Source organism: Saimiri boliviensis, chromosome 2 (genome assembly GCF_048565385.1).
Source record: "Saimiri boliviensis isolate mSaiBol1 chromosome 2, mSaiBol1.pri, whole genome shotgun sequence".
Lineage (NCBI taxonomy): Eukaryota > Metazoa > Chordata > Mammalia > Primates > Cebidae > Saimiri > Saimiri boliviensis.
This window is the reverse complement of record NC_133450.1, coordinates 12,069,115-12,088,618: the sequence shown is the minus strand read 5'-3', so window position 1 is coordinate 12,088,618 and position 19,504 is coordinate 12,069,115. Positions and strand designations below refer to the sequence as shown.

General features: G+C 47.1%; 1 protein-coding gene across 1 annotated transcript in view; it reads left to right on the top strand.

The window, feature by feature from the left end:
- Positions 1-17,667, top strand: part of MAP2K1 (mitogen-activated protein kinase kinase 1) — a 116,710-nt gene extending 99,043 nt beyond the window's left edge. The window contains exons 6-11 of the mRNA XM_003929701.4: positions 7,077-7,201; positions 9,891-10,092; positions 12,434-12,498; positions 15,193-15,254; positions 15,842-15,887; positions 16,619-17,667. Coding sequence (XP_003929750.1) covers positions 7,077-7,201; positions 9,891-10,092; positions 12,434-12,498; positions 15,193-15,254; positions 15,842-15,887; positions 16,619-16,732 — 614 coding nt within the window. The 3' untranslated portion in view covers positions 16,733-17,667. The remainder of the gene's footprint in view (positions 1-7,076; positions 7,202-9,890; positions 10,093-12,433; positions 12,499-15,192; positions 15,255-15,841; positions 15,888-16,618) is intronic.
- The last annotated feature ends 1,837 nt before the right edge of the window (positions 17,668-19,504 follow it).

Below are 19,504 nucleotides of genomic sequence, written 5' to 3'. Positions count from 1 at the left end.
GCTGTTGCAGGATCTTCTTAGGTCTGCTGGCCTCACCGGTACCTCTCATCCTCCCACCTAGTCTTTCAGCTGCATTCCTTCTCCTCACTGCAGGAAAGGAAAGAGCTGGGACTTTTTTTTTTTTTTTCTTTCAATACTCTTGAGGTAGGCAATTTGGGTGGGGAAAAAGAGGTTACAAGTAATGGCTAATTGAAGAGTTGGGGGTTTTCTCTGAGTTTTAGTTATCTCTGCTACTTAATTAGCTCCCTGAGACCATGGATGGCTGGAGGTGGCTCTGTGGAGGATGTGATTTGTCTCATCCAGGTCAGCTCCTCTTCTCTTTGTTCCTTCATCTGTAGTAGGGAGGGTTATTAAAGCCCTGCTAAGGATACTAAGAAGAGGTTGTTTGAAGCCTAAAGTCTCCAGTAAAAAAAAAAAAAAAAAAAAAAAAAAATCTCATTTGCCTTAAAAAATATATATATCTTTTAACTTTTGCTTATCTACTTTTGGATTCAGCCTTTGTCACAGATGAGCGAGAATCCAGTTTCCCTGTGTCACTCTGCTTGCTTCTCAGCGGGCCCTCGCTCTTTCCTTCCACCTCTTCTTTCTTTTGGGCTCCCCACTTCAACCCATCCTCTGCCTTTCTGTTCTTCCAGGCCCCCCCGTCTTCCATCTTGCTTTAGGGAATGCAGCTGCTTTTAATATTAGCCTAAACAAAAAAAAAAAATGAAGATATTAGCATATATATGGTAGAAACACATAGGAGGCCGATATTCACCTTGTTTCATCTGCCTGCTAGAGCCTTGTCAGCTACTCTGGATGTCATGCGATGGGTGGCACCCATCTCACCTGGTTGGAAAAATTTAGAGCGAGTCCACAGGGCCTTGACCACATCTTCATCTTTGCTCTCACATGTGCACATATTCTTGTCATTTGTTGGATTCTGTCTTGCCCGGCAGTGATAGTCCCTGTGTCCTTTTTACTCATAGCTCAGTGCAGATACTCTGTTTCTAGAATAAACAAATGATCCCCTAAATTATTTTATCCAAATACCTTATTTTGGAGGGGAGCAAAGTACTTAATTGTTAAACTTCAAAATGTGTGCCCTTGAAGGAAAAATTAGGAGGCTTTGAATAGTGTTAATTACGGGACAGAAAATATCAGAGAAGAACATACTTCCTTTTACTTAGTTTTATAAAACCTCCTTGTTCAGTTTTGAGGAAGGAGGGATTACCCATACTCATTGTCACAGAAACTGAGCAGAATTAGGGTTGTTAGATCTCAGCCTCCTGTAGGGTTCCTAGGGAAGCTTATGAACCTGGGAGCCTAGTGGGTGGTTGATGCTTCCTCCAGAATGCAGGCTGGCCCATCAGTTGCTGGGGGCCCTCTCAGCATCACCTTCCAGTTACTGAAGGATCAGAAAGAGAACCCAAGGCCCAGTGGTGGCCTCAGGTAGTAGAGAAGGACTGGGCCTGTGATTTGAATGTTTGAGGGCTCTGCTAGGGGAATGTAAGAGGAAGCCCAGTTAATCCTCTCAGGACTCCAGGAACAGGGCAGTATCCCAAGTTGGGAAGGGGATTTAAAAGAACTAGGCACCTAGGAGTAGAGGTTGACAGGGTGATTTGAAAGGAGGACTTTTTAGATGCAAGGACCAGCACAAGAGAAGGTGAGACTTTTACACAGGGATAGTTAAAGAGCCAGGTCAGCCCCAACCAGCAGGAGGTGGATGTGGAGACATGTTGTGGTGTGAAGTAGGAGAGGAAAGGAAGAAATAGGGCATGGAAAACTGGGGAGAGGGGCTTAGGACTGTGCTCTGAGGCAGAGGGGAGCCATGGTAGACTCTGTGCAGGGGCCTATCCCGCTGGAGGAGGGCTGGTTTCTGTGCAGGCAGGGTGGAGGGAGAAGATGCTGGAAACAGGAACAGTATGCGAAGGGCCTGGCTATTGTGGAAAGCAAGTATGGGGTGCTGAGGGAGATCCAGAAATGAACTCTCCCTGGACTGGTCTGCCATCATGTACCTCTTTTCTGTCACCAGAGAAGAGCTAGACTTGGGTATGGCAGGCACAGGGTCAAGAGGGATGTCGTAGCCTGGTGGCTCCAGCAGTGTGCTCTTGGGGTTCCGTGATCTCATGTGCCCAGGTCTCCACAAGAGGCTTCTTGGGAGGCCCTCTGGGATCTGGCTCCCAGGACCAATGTGGTCTAGCAATGAAAAGCCCCTCAGAATTTCCCCTTTCTTCCTCTCCAGACTGTTCTGTCTCTGCAGCCTCCTAGGCAGTGTTGTTCCCTGGAGCGGGTGGGAGAAGCAGAGCTGACAGCGAGGGATGGCGGCAAGCTGTGTTATGTAAGTTTAAAAAAGGAGGCTTGCTTGCCATGTGACTAGAGATCAGATACAAGGACAGCTAGAGGCAGCATAGCCATGCCTGAGCAGCAGCTGCAGCCTGAAGAGAGGTGTCTGAGCCAGCAGAGGAAAAAGCCACTGGTCTGGGTGGAGGGGACTGTGCTCTTGTGGAGGAGGAGAGGTGTCTGGTTCTGTGAACCACTGATCTTGGAGGGCAGCCTGTGAGGCAGTCATTCTCTGTATTCCTATAATACAGTGTGCTGCTTCATATGCCACGCCTTATTACATTGATACTGGTCTGTCACTTGTGATGGTTTGAGAGCCGCCATTGTGACTGTTTCATTCCTGGTAATCCATGGCCCAGAAGAGTCAAGTGATTTGCTTAGGGCTGAGTGTAGAGTAACTGGCAGGGTCGGGATTTGATACAGGGCTCTGTCTCACTAGCCAGTGCTGCTCTTTTGCTCTAAAATAGGCCTAACAGGTCACACCTAAAGAGCCCATGGGGAGCATGTGGGCCCGGGGTGGGAGCCTGGGGCTGTGTGGACTGGCATGGATGAGAGGCTGTGGCACTGGGTGGGAGGTATGGAAGAGGGCTTGTGTCGGAGCACCTTGGTGTGCCTTCCTAGCAGGCGCGATCACACCCTTTATCCTTCTCAGTCTTGTTCCATTCTCAGCATCATTTTCTAAATCCTGAGCGCCTGTCCTCTGAGGAGCCATGGGCACGGTGGGATGAGGAGGTGTACTTCCACCAGGTGGCTGCTGGATTCATGTCTCGGCTGAAGGGTCCTAACACTAGGCCAAGGAAAAGAACAGAGCTGGCCCCTCGCCTTCCATGGTTACGAATCCCCCCATGGTTTTCTGAGAGGCCACATGGCTCACTCCCTCTCTCTGCTCACATTGTTGCTCAAGTGTCCTCTCCTCACAGGGCTGTTCCTTGTCACCCTGTCACAGCAGCACCCCCTTACTCTCTCTGCCCTCACAGGGTTTTACATGTGTATTTATGGTTTTTTTTTTTTTTTTTGAGATGGGGAGTTTACCCTTGTCGGTCAGGCTGAAGTGCAGTGGCATGATCTTTGCTCACTGGAACTTTTACCTCTTGGGTTCAAGTGATTCTCCTGCCTTAGCCTCCTGAGTAGCTGGATTGCAGGCATGCGCTATCATGCGTGGCTAATTTTTGTATTTGTAGTAAAGATGGTTTCACCATGTTGGCCAGGCTGTTCTTGAACTCCTGACCTCAAATGATCCACCTACCTTGGCCTCCCAAAGTACTGGGATTACAGGCCTGAGCCACTGCTCCCGGCCGGGTTTTATATTTTTCTTTGTGCTGCTTAAAACCACCTGATGTTACATATTTGTTCTTTGATTGATTTATTGTCTTGTCTTCTCACATTAAAATTTAAGCTTTATAACAGTGGCAGACTTGGTCGGTTTCTTGGCTGCTGTCTGTCTGGTGCTCATACAGCCCACAGGTAAGGTAGCAGGTGCTCAGTGGACAGTAGGTGATAAGACCATTAGAGCATGGCAGTAGGGTAGGTAGAAGAGAACAGACGTAAGTGTCAGAGGGCCTGAGATTTGCTTTTAGCTTTACCCAGTTTTTTTTTTTTTTTTTTTTTTGTTGTTGTTTTTTTTTTTTTTTTTTGTGGAGAACAGGGTCTCGCTATATTGCCCAGGCAGGTCTCGAACTCCTGGGCTCAAGCTATCCTCCCGCCTCTGCCTCCCTAAGAGTTGGGATTACAGGCGTGAGCCACAGCGCCCGGCTTGTTTTTTTTTTGAGACGGAGTTTTGCTCTTGTTACCCAGGCTGGAGTGCAATGGCGCGATCTGAGCTCACCGCAACCTCCGTCTCCTGGGTTCAAGCAATTCTCCTGCCTCAGCCTCCCGAGTAGCTGGGACTACAGGCATGTGCCACCATGCCCAGCTAATTTTTGTATTTTTTTTTTTTTTTTTTTTTTTTGAGACGGAGTTTCGCTCTTGTTACCCAGGCTGGAGTGCAATGGCGCGATCTCGGCTCACCGCAACCTCCGCCTCCTGGGTTCAGGCAATTCTCCTGCCTCAGCCTCCTGAGTAGCTGGGATTACAGGCACGTGCCACCATGCCCAGCTAATTTTTTGTATTTTTAGTAGAGACGGGGTTTCACCATGTTGACCAGGATGGTCTCGATATCTTGACCTCGTGATCCACCCGCCTCGGCCTCCCAAAGTGCTGGGATTACAGGCTTGAGCCACCGAGCCCGGCCAAATTTTTGTATTTTTAGTTGACCATGGATGGTCTCGATCTCTTGACCTCATGATCCACCCGTCTTGGCCTCCCAAAGTGTTGGGATTACAGGCGTGAGCCACCGCGCCCAGCCTTTTACCCAGTTTTTGCTGTGTGACTTTAGCCGGGTTGCTGGATCTTTTGAGCATCTGTAAACCCATCGACTCAGGAGGCTGAGGCTGGAGAATCACTTGAACCTGGGGGAGGAGAAGATTAGACTTTGTTTTTGTTTTTTTTTTTTGAGGCAGAGTCTCACTCTGTCTCCCAGGTTGGGGGTGCAGTTGCGCAATCTTGGCTCACTGCAACTTCCACTTCCCATGTTTTTTTTTTTTGACACAGAGTTTTGCTCTTGTTACCCAGGCTGGAGTGCAATGGCGCGATCTCGGCTCACCGCAACCTCCGCCTCCTGGGCTCAGGCAATTCTCCTGCCTCAGCCTCCTGAGTAGCTGGGATTACAGGCACGCGCCACCACGCCCAGATAGTTTTTTGTATTTTTAGTAGAGACAGGGTTTCACCATGTTGACCAGATGGTCTCGATCTCTCGACCTCGTGATCCACCCGCCTCGGCCTCGCAAAGTGCTGGGATTACAGGCTTGAGCCACCGCGTCCGGCCTCCACTTCCCGGGTTTAAGCAATTCTCCTGCCTTAGTCTCTTGAGTAGCTGAGATCACAGGCTTGTGACACCTCACACAGCTAATTTTTGTATCTTTATTAGAGGCAAGGTTTCACCATATTGACCAGGCTGGTCTTGAACTCCTGACCTCTGGTGATCTGCCCAGCTAGGTCTCCCAAAGTGCTGGGATTATAGGTGTGAGGCACTGTGCCCGGCTTTTGTTTTTCAGGTTGGCCTTGGAAAGATACTTAAATACAGCTGTTTGAATCTGTTTAAATAGCCGGCCATGATGGTTCACACCTATAGTCCAGATACTTGGGAGGCTGAGGTGGGAGTATTAGTTGAGCCCAGGAGTTCAGGGCCAGTTTGGCCAATGTAGTGAGACCCTGTGTCTAAAAGAATAATAATAATAAATAAATGCATTCATATAAAACAGTATTGAAGGGAAAAATAATGAAACATCGTAAGTGGCTCTACTGGGTTGTATTACAGGAGGTTTGGGTTTTTTTTCTCATTTGCTAGATGTCCTGTATGGTGTCCGTATTACAAGTATTAACGATTTCCTGTCATGGTTTAGGACGTTTCCTAGACATGGCCTGCCCTTGAAGTCAGTCTCATTGTTTGCTGATGTCTGCTACACAAAGCCCTGCTCCAGGGGCCTTCACCAAGTCCCAGCCTTGCTTTCCTCACTTATAAATGAGGATAACTGGCTGATCTATGCGCTTTACAGGACAATTGTATGAATCAGAGGATACAGTGGAAGACAAAGTGTTTGGAAATTTTGGTCTCTGCAAACTAAGGGCCAGTGTATGGGTATCTGTGACAGTGACCAGATGGGTGGGGTGGGGTGGGGTGATGATAAAAGTGCAAGGAAGGGGAATGGGGGCATCGTTTTGACTCTGAGGAGCTTTAAGGCCTCTCACGTTCCGGCTCCAGGTAGCAAGGGGTTCTCCTTGACTGGCAGGGTAGATGTAGCTGTGTAGACTGCTAGGTGAGAGACTCCAGTGGAATGGACTAGATGGAATGACTCAGCTTCTACCCCAGCCACACATATTGATCATATTGATAAGAAAAAGACCCACATGCTCTGGGCCTGGTGCAGAGGTCAAGAATGGGAGTTCCCACCATACCTTGTCTCCTTCTAGCCTGTGCAGCCTCAGCAAGCAGATAGGTCTTACTACTTGTTTTTTTTGTTCTGCTTCCTTCATATTCTAAGCATAGATACTATGTCTTATAAGTAGGGGTGGTTGAAACAACAGACTTTTTTTTTTCTTTTCAAGACGGAGTTTCACTCTTATTACCCAGGCTGGAGTGCAATGGCACAATCTCGGCTCACTGCAACCACCTCTGCCTCCTGGGTTCAAGCAATTCTCCTGCCTCAGCCTCCCGAGCAGCTGGGACTACAGGCGTACGCTACCATGCTTGGCTAATTTTTTTGTTTAGTAGAGACAGAGTTTCACCATGTTGACCAGGATGGTCTCGATGTCTTGACCTCGTGATCCACCCACCTCGGCCTCCCAAAGTGCTGGGATTATAGACGTGAGCCACCGCGCCCGGCCAAAGCAACAGACTTTGAAATCCTGACCGTTCACGATAACTGACTCCTTCCTGTGGGTCATCGGGCCAAGTGTGCATTCTCAAACAGTGGAAATCTACTGCCTTTCTGTCCTTCTACAGCAGCTGGTCATTCCATCTCCTGACAATTGCTTCTTGAACCCAGAACACGGGGCCTTGGTGTACAGTGTTTGCAAGCCAAGGGCTGCCTCTGATGGGGGATAGGACTGTTGTCCTGGGACTCACGGTCAGGGCTGCTCTGTATGGAATGCTGATCCTTCTCTTCCCCAGTCTACCTGTGTCAGTTCCCTCCTTTTCTATTTTCTTTTTCCTACAGATGTCAAGCCCTCCAACATCCTAGTCAACTCCCGTGGGGAGATCAAGCTCTGTGACTTTGGGGTCAGCGGGCAGCTCATCGACTCCATGGCCAACTCCTTCGTGGGCACAAGGTCCTACATGTCGGTAAGAACAGAAGTTTCCATTGCTTGAGCTTCTTGTGCTGGATAGGGGACAAGAAGTGAGGGAGGTGAAATTGAATGGGAAGATGGTTTTGGTCTGTCTTAGGCCTTGGAGCATAACTGGGATACTGGGGCCTTGACTCATTGAAAGGATTGTCCAGCTCCAGAGTGCAGCTTTCATTCTGAAGGATTGTGAGCTCAAGCTCCCCTCTGGGCATCTCTAAATGATCATCTTCAGATCCGCAAACCCAGTATGCTCAGATAAATGACCCACCCCCTCCTTTTCTCTTAGCGATAAATAGATAGCATTATCTCCCTGGTTTCCCAAGGTAGAAGCCTGAACATTGGCTTGTAACCTGCCTTCTCAGCAGTTCATCCTTTCAGTATCTAGTAGCTCCCAACTCCTGAGAGTCTGTTCAGAATTGCCCAGCCTCTTTTCTCCCTCCTCACTGCGTCTGTCAGTCACCTACCCCTCCCCTAACTGCAGCACACCGGGTCCCCTCACCCGGAGTCTCCACTCCACTGCAGCCAACGCTCTCTGTTGGGGGTCTTCCCTGCTGCTCCTACGTCTGCTGGCTCCCACTGTCACTAGAGCGTTGTGTGGGGCTACCCCCACACCATGGCAGCACCAGCATGTTCTTTTCCCTCCTCCATACCACCAGTTCCTTGGGGACAGGGACAAGGTGTCTCTCTTGTCCCTAGCGTCTGGCATGGGGCCTGGCATGTGGTAGGTGTCTGGGGAATGCTTGGCAAGTGGGTAGATGTTTGGTTGGCTGAATGGGAGGGTACATGGATAGCACATTTCTGAGAATGATCGCAAAGGGGGAAATGTGAGTCTGGGCCAGTGCCGAAGTGTGGCAGAGTGGAGGAGCATTGGAGCGAGTGGGCAGTCTACAGAAGTGGCGGGAAGCAGGCCCACATGGGGGACAGGTGCCGAGGCTCAGATCTTAACATGTACAAAGTGTTTTGTGTGTTCTCTGTCAAAGCACATACCATGTCCCTGGAAGGTCTCATTTGGTCCATGTGGTTGTCCCAGGAAATAAAGCTGATTGCTCCCATTTTAGATGTGAGGAAGTGTAGATTCAGGGAGGTTAAGCAAGCTGCCTACTTAACCTTGCTGAGCCAGGATTGAAAGCTAGCTGCCTCCTTGCCAGGCAGACGCCCTTTGCACAGCACGCCCTCATTTGCCTCTTAGGGAGGATTTGGCACCTGTGTCCAGATCCCAGTGTGAACACATCCTCATTCCTTCTTGCTGGCGCCTACCCCCCACTGTGACTCCAGGCACTGTCAACATCACTTACCTGGCATTGACTCACATCCCCCCACCCCCAGTGACCCACAGTGGAACTCTCTTTCTCTGTCATCTCCTCATTGCTTCTTCCCTAAATGTCAATAGCAGAGCAGCTGGCATCCTGGGCCATGTGACTGCCAACTCTCAAGTTCAAAATCCATTAACAGGCCCTGGGACTCACTGATCAAGGGTTTAATGATTTGGGTTTTTGTGATTATATGGTCAGTTCCAAAATAATCTAGTGTTGGAGTTAGTGAAAAATGCTACAAGAGAAGTTAATGTCTAAATGGATATACTATGGCCAGAGTAAAGATTTTCTTGGTAGGGTTCTTGAAATACATGTGCTATTTCAAATAATGCTCATTAAAAATAATGCTTTTGTATAGCACTGTGTACTTTTTTTCTCTTTGGCTCTTCCCACCATTATCAACTAATATTTGTATAACATTCTGCAACATCCGACATAAATTTTCATTTGATTTGATCTTTTTAGTAACCCTAAGTAGAGTTTTGTTATGTCATTGTTATGTCAATGATAAAATATTAGTCATTTTCATCAGCAGCTCCTTTTTTGTTTTCTTTCTTTTTTGTGATGGAGTTTTTGCTTTTGTTACCCAGGCCGGAGTGCAGTGGTGTGATCTCGGCTCACTGCAATCTTCATCTCCCGGGTTCAAGAGATTCTCCTGTCTCAGCCTTCTAGGTAGCTGGGATTATAGGTGCCTGCTACCATGTTCAGCTAATTTTTGTATTTTTAGTAGAGATGGGGTTTCGCTATGTTGGCCAGCCTGGTGACCTCATGTTATCTGCCTGCTTTGGCCTTCAAAAGTGCTGGGATTACTGGCATAAGCCACCATGCCCAGCCCAGCAGCAGCCCCATTTTATAGATGAGGCTGAGATTCAGGATCCTTTAGCTTGTCAGTCTAAGAATTGGGACTTAAGTCTCAGACCCACTGATCCTAGATCTTTTATTCTCTGTATCCACAGCACCACCTCATTCCCAACCCGAGTTCCACAAGCTTCATGTTTCAGATTCAGTAACAAGATGAACCTTTCATGCTGGGCTTTGGACAGGCTGCCCTGCCCATGCAAGACAGTGGCCAAGCTGGGTAAAGCTAACCATAGGCTGAAGTGGCAGCCAGGGCCAAGCCAATTCGATGTGGTCTCTCAGTTTAGTCCAGATTATAGGAGAGATAGAGCAGGGAGGAGGGGTCAAAGACACTGGAGCCAGCTAGGATTTGGTAAACACAATATTTGGGGGCAGGCAGGAGGCCAAATTCAAGAGATTAGTGGAGCTCTTGAAACAGTATATTAACTTTTCAGAAGGGACAGAAGGGAAAATGCATTAGTAGATCCAGGGGTCCAAGTTAGGTCAGGTGATTATAACTGTCTGTCTCTCCTGCAGCCAGAAAGACTCCAGGGGACTCATTACTCTGTGCAGTCGGACATCTGGAGCATGGGACTCTCTCTGGTAGAGATGGCGGTTGGGAGGTATCCCATCCCTCCTCCAGATGCCAAGGAGCTGGAGCTGATGTTTGGGTGCCAGGTGGAGGGAGATGCAGCTGAGACCCCACCCAGGCCAAGGACCCCTGGGAGGCCCCTTAGCTGTGAGTAGCCTCGTGTGTCCCCACCTTGGACTGTGAGGTGGTCCCTTACTTTCAGGGATTTCTGGAGGGCTCATTCTTTGTACATTTTGCCAAGACTGATTCTGTGTCCCTGGATGCCACACTAGGGCAGGGAGAAGCAGCAGGGATCTCCAGGTGGGTATAGGAAAGTGTTATTACCAACAACTTCCTACCATTTGTCGAGTACATACTGTATTCTAGGTACTGTATTTAGCACTTCGCATACATTATCTAACCTTTTGTATTTATTTAAGAAGAATGGTCTTGCTGTGTTGCCCAGTGCAGTGGCTAGTCACAGCCTTCAACTCCTGGGCTCAAGCAGTCTTCCTCCCTCAGCCTCCAGAGTAGGCTGGGACTATAGACTATAATTTATTTGGGGGTTTGGGAGGGAAGGGGCTCACTCTTGTCACCCAGGCTGGAGTGCAGTGGTATGATCACAGCTCACTGCAGCCTCAACCTCCCAGACCCAAGTGATCCTCCTACCTCAGCCTCCTGAGTAGCTGGGACTGCAGTCACATGTCACCACACTCAACTGAGTTGTTTTTTATTTTGTAGAGACATGGTCTCCCTATGTTATGCAGGTTAGTCTCAAACTTTTGGACTCAAACAATCCTCCCGCCTCAGCCTCCCAAAGTGCTGAGATTACAAGCATGATCCACCACACCTGACCTCTAATTTGTAGTTTTTCTTTTTGGATACTGGGTTTTGCCCTGTCACCCAGGCTGGAGTGCAGTGGTGTCATCGTGGCTTACTGCAGCTGTGACCTCTTGGGCTTAAAAGTGATCTTCCTGCCTCAGCCTCCTGAGTAGCTGAGACCACAGGTGTGTGGCACCATGCCTGGCTAATTTTTTTATTTTTTAGTATAGATGAGGTCTTGCTATGTTGCCTAGGCTGGTCTGGAACTCTTGGGCTCAAGTGATCCTCCTGCCTTGGCCTCCCAAAGTGTTGGAATTATAGGCATGAGCCACTGTGTTCTATTTGTTTTTTAATCATGACTTTTGGTAGATTTATTTTTGATTGGAATAGAATTCACAGAAGAGACCAGGCGCGGTGGCTCAAGCTTGTAATCCCAGCACTTTGGGAGGCCGAGGCGGGTGGATCACGAGGTCGAGAGATCGAGACCACCCTGGTCAACATGGTGAAACCCCATCTCTACTAAAAATACAAAAAATTAGCTGGGCATGGTGGCACGTGCCTGTAATCCCAGCTACTCAGGAGGCTGAGGCAGGAGAATTGCCTGAACCCAGGAGGCAGAGGTTGCAGTGAGCCGAGATCGTGCCATTGCACTCCAGCCTGGATAACAAGAGCGAAACTCCGTCTCAAAAAAAAAAAAAAAAAAAAAAAGAATTCACAGAAGACAAAATTCACATTTTAAAGTATGTAGTTCAGTGGGTTTTAGTATATTGTTCCATGTTGTGCAGCCATCACCACTGTCTCATTCTGGAACATTTTCATTACCCTAGAAAGAAACCCCATCCCCTACTCCCCCCAGCCTGATCCCTGGACAACCACTAATCTACTTTCTGTGTCCACGGATTTGCCTAGCATTATATAATTTTAGTAGCATTCCATTTGTGAACATGATTATAATCTCCATTTTAAAGATAAGGAAACTGAGGCACAGTGCACTTGTCAAGGCTTACATAGGCTTTTAAGTGGCCCAGTCTGACTCCCAGGATGATAAACACGTGCAGTACCACCTGCCCTGCTGAATGTGAATACTGGGAAGTAAGCCTGGTACTCAGGGAATAGCCTGACCTAGCCATCTGTTTTTTATGTAGCTCCTGTCTGGTTAGGGATACCTGCCTTTACCTCTGTGAGGTCCACATGAGAGACAGCTCGTATGAAGGGGAAAGCAGAGGGGGCTGGGAGTAGCTTGTTGACAGGTCATTGGAGGGCCTGGTGGCTGTGGCCTCTGAGGCTGGCCTGTGATTCTAGGAGACAAAAGGAAGAAACGCAGGTTCATGGAGAATTAAAATTAAGCTCTTTATTTAGCTGCTCTCTCATTTGCTTCTCTCTCAATAGAAGGAAGAGGGAAAAGACAGACAAAATTACTATGTCTGTGCTTTACAAAGCTCGGAACTTTGGCTCGGCGGTGAACTGATTTGCCAAAGGTTACAAACTTAAGATGTGGCAGAGCCCAGACTTGTACCCTGGCCTTTGCTGGTCCCCTCTGTGTTCAAGCCTTACCTGTGGCTGTTTAATCTGTTTACTGTCCATGACCCTGTTCTGGCCCTAGGGATCCATGCCCAACCCCTTGCCTCATATTAACAAGTAATCTCCTGTTTCTGAGAAGTATTTTTTCTTTTTATAAAATTTGTAGCATATGGAATGGACAGCCGACCTCCCATGGCAATTTTTGAGTTGTTGGATTACATAGTCAATGAGGTAAGTACTGCCTGGTTTCCTTGACCTTGGAATTGTATTTGCTTATTTTAAGAAAACACCAATGGCTGGCCAGGTACGGTGGCTCACGCCTGTAATCCCAGCACTTTGGGAGGCTGAGGTGGGCGGATCACATGAGTACAGGAGTTTGAGACCAGCCTGGCTAACATGGTGAAACCCCGTCTCTACTAAAAATACAAAATTAGCCGGGCATGGTGGTGCATGCCTGTAATCCCAGCTACTCAGGAGGCTGAGGCAGGAGAATCTCTTGAACCCTGGAGGCAGAGGTTGCAGTGAGCCAAGATCGCACCACTGCACTTCAGCCTGGAAACTCTGTCTCAAAAAAAAAAAAAAAGGAAAGAAAACCCATGGCTGAGTTGACTGGAAACCCAGTTTGCTATTCCTATAGTGTGGGCTCCAATATTCTCATGTTCTGTTCATGCACCATGCACCATGCACTATGGTGTTGGAATTGAGTTGCTTCCCTAGGGGACATCTTCAGATAGGACAGAGTTACAGTTCCTCTCCAATGTTCAGGAGCCTCCAGCTTGCCCATTTACATTATTCTTTCAATTCGCCAAGCCCCACCTCTCCCCCCTTTTTTTTCATTTACAGTGTGCTAAGCACTGTAGGCAGAAGTGGGGAGGCGCAAAGCAAATGCATTTATAACCGTGGTGTAGCGTTTCTGCTTTTAAATGCCATTAAAAACAATATGCAGGAGGCGGAGATTGCAGTAAGGCAAGATCACACCACTGCACTCCAGCCTGGGCAACAGTGAGACCCTGGCTCTGGGGAGGGGGCAAATGAAAACAACCCGCTGGGCGCGGTGGCTCAAGCCTGTAATCCCAGCACTTTGGGAGGCCGAGGCGGGTGGATCACGAGGTCAAGAGATTGAGACCATCCTGGTCAACATGGTGAAACCCCGTCTCTACTAAAAATACAAAAAATTAGCTGGGCATGGTGGCGCGTGCCTGTAATCCCAGCTACTCAGAAGGCTGAGGCAGGAGAATTGCCTGAACCCAGGAGGCGGAGGTTGCGGTGAGCCGAGATGGCGCCATTGCACTCCAGCCTGGGTAACAAGAGCGAAAACTCCGTCTCAAAAAAAAAAAAGAAAAAAGAAAACAACCCAACAACAAAAAATCCCTGTCACAGGTTCAGTCTACTAGGGAGTTTAATTGACCTCTCTTTACTATCTGCACAGCTTTATACTAAGCACTATGGGCTGTAGAAAAGTGGTTTCGTGGTTTCAGGATCAGATCCTTGCTGCTTAAGGACTTGTAGAAGTCAGAAAAAAACCATCCATCCTCTACTGCTGGGTGGTTCTGGGGTGCTGTTCATATAAGGGGAAGGGATATCTGAGGTTAGCTATGTCATTGCCAGGCTCCTAACGGGCACTGCTTTCTTCTCAATTTTCACATTAATTTCCTATTCAATTCTCCCAAGTATTGCTGAGGTAGGCCAAATTGGTTCCTCTTCGAACAGGTGAGGAAATTAAGCCTCCAAGATGAAAAGTAATCCAAGTCCTTCCCACCCAGGGCTCTTTTTTCTCACCACCTCCTATCTCCCATTCCTGCCTCCTAGGAGGCTTGGCTGCATGGTAGTGGGTTGGCCTCGGCCTCTGCCAGCACACAGCCCCTCTGCTGCCTAGCTCTCTCCTACTCAGAAGGAATGGATCCTGCCTCTCCCTCGAATGGTCCCTTCATCCCCTCAGCAGCAGGGACAGTCTGCAGGGTAGGGCTTGCTCTGGATCACTGTTCTAAGAGCTGGGTTCTAGTCCTCACCTCAGATCAGACTGACACAGCCTTCAGAGGTAGAGCACTAGATTGAGCTTTATGGTGGTGGTGGTTGTGGTGTATTAGTGTTTCATTTTGAGTCTCAAATTAGAAATGAGATTTGGGGCTGTGCCTCAGAGCAGTGACATCAAGGACATGATGTCTATGGGCCACTGTCTCCCAAAGAAGCTGCACACAGCTCCCAGCCCAGGTAGGTGAGTGTGCTCACATTTCTTGGACTGCGTGGAACACATGAGCCCAGTGCTCCGGGGCTTTGTACTCTGTAGCGCTGCATGATCACCATGGGAAAATCTGAAAACAGCCTCATTCCTGGAGTGTACAGGTAACATTCTTCCAGATCCAGCTCTCTGTCAGTTAATGTTTTATTAACTTTTCACTGCCTCTCTAGGGCTCAGAAAAGAAATTTTTAATCTGGTTTGCTCCTGCAGGTGCTGTCAGACCTGGGCTATGCCTGGTGGTTTGCACGTGCCCCTAGCTGTTGCTGCTAGTAAACTGCTGGTTACATTTCCATGCCGCACTCCAAGATCTACCACTGTAGTGTCAGAGCTTGAAAGTGTCCCTGAGATCATTAGGCCCAACCGCTTCATGTCATAGAAGAGTAAACAGGCTCAGAGAGGCATAGTGATTAGTTCAAAATCACTCAGTCCTAATTCTGTGCTATTTGAGACCAGTGGTTCCAACGTGGTTACCCAACAGGCAGCCAGCCGCTGGCCTTCCACCTGTGCCTTTCCTTGACTGGATGAGAGTGGCATTGCCTTTGGACTGCAGAGAAGACTTAAAAAAAAAAAATAAAAAATAAAAATAAAAAAGTAGCACTGGCTGCTGGAGGGAGGGGTGGGATGGGGAGAGGAGATGGCTGGAGCAAGGAGTCAGGCATTTTTCTTATCTCAACATGTGTTTGCAGCCTCCTCCAAAACTGCCCAGTGGAGTATTCAGCCTGGAATTTCAAGATTTTGTGAATAAATGGTAAGTTGGCTCCCTGTTCTCTGGAAGGGTACTCTGGATTTGTCAGGCTCCCCACCCCATTTCTGGAAGCACCAGTGCCTCTGCAGGCACAGTTTTGCCCTTTCCCCTCCCTTTTTTAAGCCCCCCCCCTTTTTTTTTTTTTTTTGAGACTGAGTTTCGCTCTTGTTACCCAGGCTGGAGTGCAATGGCGTGATCTTGGCTCACCGCAACCTCCGCCTCCTGGGTTCAGGCAATTCTCCTGCCTCAGCCTCCTGAGTAGCTGGGATTACAGGCACGCGCCACCATGCCCAGCTAATTTTTTGTATTTTTAGTAGAGACGGGGTTTCACCATGTTGGCCAGGATGGTCTCGATCTCTTGACCTCGCGATCCACCCGCCTCGGCCTCCCAAAGTGCTGGGATTACAGGCGTGAGCCACCGCGCCCGGCCCTTTAAGCCCCTTTTTTAAGAGAGGCAAGACTTACGTGACATGTCTAACTACATGATGGGTATAGTAGCTGCTGCTTTTCATACTCGCTTTCCAGGGATTGGCACATTGCTTTTTGACTTTAGTTCCACTCAGCTCTCACCTTATCTTTCTTCCTTTAAGCTTAATTAAAAACCCGGCAGAGAGAGCAGATTTGAAACAACTCATGGTGAGTCCATTTATTCCAGATTCTTACAGTACCTGTTTTTTCATTTGTTCTTCTCTGTCAGTCATCTGTGCACTTCCAGATCCCATTCATTCCCTGCCCACTGTGGTCCAGCTGAGCCTGGGGCTGCAGAATACCAAACATGAGTCTCCTCTGCCCGCCCATCAGTTAAAGGGAAAGCAGGGTGACCCCGCAGCCTGAATAAGCAGGCCAGAGGAAGGGCCTGAGGGGGCCAAGGGAAGGAAAAGGTCAGCCCATCTCCTTCATGGAGGTGGAGCCTTTTCCTGATACTGACTGCCTTACCTTACATTCAGCCTCCTTCCTGAGTCACTCTCTGCCTGCTGTCTCTTGTTTGGTGGCAATGGGAATCGCTAAGTAATCCTGTAAATATCTGGACAGCTATAGACAGTGTGTGTACTATAATATGCACTAAGTCCAACATTTTCTTTGTCCCTTCTTACAAGCCTGTGAGGCATTTAAGGCAGAGTTACTGTCTCCATACTGCAAGAGCAGGCTCTTTGGGAAGTGACTTGCTTAAGGCCTCATAGTTGCTGTGACTGATGGAGCGGGTGTTTGGGCCTGCAGCCGCGCCCACTGCTGCCCAGGGGGAGGTACCAGGTACTCCTTCCAAGTGCAGCACAAGCTCTAGACCTGAAACTCTTGGGAGTTTCCTTCCTGGTGTTTGTTTGTTTGTTTGTTTTTAACACCACTTTTTCTTGTTTCCTTACATGTAGGTTCATGCTTTTATCAAGAGATCTGATGCTGAGGAAGTGGATTTTGCAGGTTGGCTCTGCTCCACCATTGGCCTTAACCAGCCCAGCACACCAACCCATGCTGCTGGCGTCTAAGTGTTTGGGAAGCAGCAAAGAGCAAGTCCCTGCCCAGTGGTTTGCCATGTCGCTTTTGGGCCTCCTTCCCATGCCTGTCTCTGTTCAGATGTGCATTTCACCTATGACAAAGGATGAAGAACACAGCATGTGCCAAGATTCTACTCTTTTCATTTTTAATATTACTGTCTTTATTCTTAGTACTATTACTGTTCCCCTAAGTGGATTGGCTTTGTGCTTGGGGCTATTTGTGTATATATTGATGATCCAAACACGTGCCAGGCTGAATTACAGTGAAATTTTGGTGACTGTGGGTAGTCATTCTTACAATTGCACTGCTGTTCCTGCTCCATGACTGGCTGTCTGCCTGTATTTTCGGGATTCTTTGACATTTGGTGGTACTTTATTCTTGCTGGGCATACTTTCTCTGTTTGAGTAGAAGGGAGCCTTGTGAGATCCTTCACAGGCAGTGCATGTGAAGCATGCTTTGCTGCTATGAAAATGAGCATCAGAAAGTGTACATCATGTTATTTTATTATTATTTGCTTTTCATGTAGAACTCAGCAGTTTACATCCAAATCTAGCCAGAGCCCTTCACTGCCATGATAGCTGGGGCTTCACCAGTCTGTCTACTGTGATGATCTGTAGACTTCTGGTTGTATTTCTCTATTTATTTTCAATATACTGTGTGGGATACTTAGTGGTATGTCTCTTTAAGTTTTGATTAATGTTTCTTAAATGGTGGAATTATTTTGATTGTTACAAACTGATCAAGGCATTAAAATGTCAGATTTATCTTTCCCCATATCCAAGTACCAATGCTGTTGTAAACAACGTGTATAGTGCCTAAAATTGTATGAAAATCCTTTTAACCATTTTAACCTAGATGTTTAACAAATCTAATCTCTTATTCTAATAAATATACTATGAAGTTAAAAAAAAAAAAAGGATGAACACTTTTTGCTTTTGTGGTGAGCTTTTCAATTTCTTTTACTACACAAGAAATACTGGTTTAGCTAAGCATTATCGGTGAGGGGGAAAGTTGAAGATAAGGAGGCTGGAAGGCAGAAACAACACATCAAGTTCAGTGCTTTGGACTAACGGGGCTTCCCGTAATTTCAATCGCTGGACTCAGTCCAACTCTTCTCACCCAACACCCTTATCTGTTACTTTTCCAACCACCTTCCTGTGGGACCTGTGAATAGATCTGTGTATTCCTTTGATCTCTTTATACAAGGGAAAAGCAGCAGATGGGAGGTTGGGAACAAATCTGAGTAAAATCACAAAACATTTCTTATCTCATGGAACATTTCTCCTTTTCCATATTATACCCAGAGTTGAGCTGAGGGCCTGCCTGCACTTCCAGGCTGTCATGCTCACAGGAGGGCCTTGCTGGTGACCAGCTTCCTATCCAATGTGGGAGCTTACTGCACCAGACAGGACAGTCCCATCTGCTTCCACATTAAGCAATGGTTTCCCTTTTTTCACCATTTACACTTAACTAGGCCTTCCGAAGGTGCCTGTCACTGGCTTTGTCATGCCTGTGAGGTGGCAGATGTCCGTAAGCCATGGCCCACTGACCACAGGAGCCTTTCCTTATTTGAAAAGTCTTTGGGAACTTTTAGGTACATTTGAGGCTGCCTGGTCAATACCTCTCCCCTCATTATTTTCTTTGAAAGGGCAGGTGATAGAATACCAAAGCCAACATATATAATTAAAAATAAAAGTTTTTAGATTTAAAAACAAAACTTGGGTAGGTAATCTTCTAAATAGGTAGTTCCAATCTAGAGGTACCAGAGCTCCGGATATTGCCAGGATTTAAAAAGGATCAGTGTTGTATATACTGCTGCCTAAGCTAGTTATTTTTTTCTCACTCTGAGGTGCAGCTTTTCTAGTCTGCAGTTTAATTTATGCATTTTCAGCAAATAAACATTCAGGCTGGGTTTCAACGTTTACACCCTGTGTCTTTTACAAATGACAGGATACCACACTACTGAGAATGTCTCATTAAAATGAGCATATTGTAACCTTAGGAGAAATGTTGGTGTCTAAAACCTAGATATGACCACTTTCATGCTCAGTGTCTTTTGAGGGGTGTTTAGATTTTTTTTTTTTTTTAAACCAAGAATGATGTTCCCCGAATTAGTCTTGTAGTATTTTGAGCTCCCAATGCTAAATTCTTACTGAGACACCAATGATAGTTGGATTTTTAAATTATCTCATTAGCACCTCATAGCAACCTGTGAAACTGCTAGAGTAGATTTGAGAATCTTCACCTTCCAAATGGGAAAGTGAGTTGCAAAGAGGTGAGAGGAAAAGTGACCAGTCAGTGGTAGAGCTGGAATTCAGTCAACTTTTCCAGCTTTTAAAACCCATGCTGTATTTTAAATTAGACCCCAAGACTGACGTACCTTGATGCTTTTTGTTCCCAAACTGTCTTCCTATTGTGTGTTCTAAGGAACATGCTCATTTAAACTTCTGTTTCCTCTAAGAGCAGCTCAAAATAATTTCAATGTAATGTTAACAAAAGTATTCTTTGGGAACTGTTAGGTAAGTTCTACTTGAGAAAGTTCTTTGTAATTTTGTTTGGCTTTGACTGTTGTTTGGATGAGGAATTAATTTTATAAAATTAAGCAACTACTTACTGCACAGTAGTCAGTGGAAAAGGGACAGTACGCAGAAAAGAACTTCAACTTCAGATACTAAGTAACATTTCTTATTCTGCAGCTGTCATCCTGTTAAAAAAATTCAATCTTCCAAGCATAGCACATCTAAGGGACAGAAATGGATTTC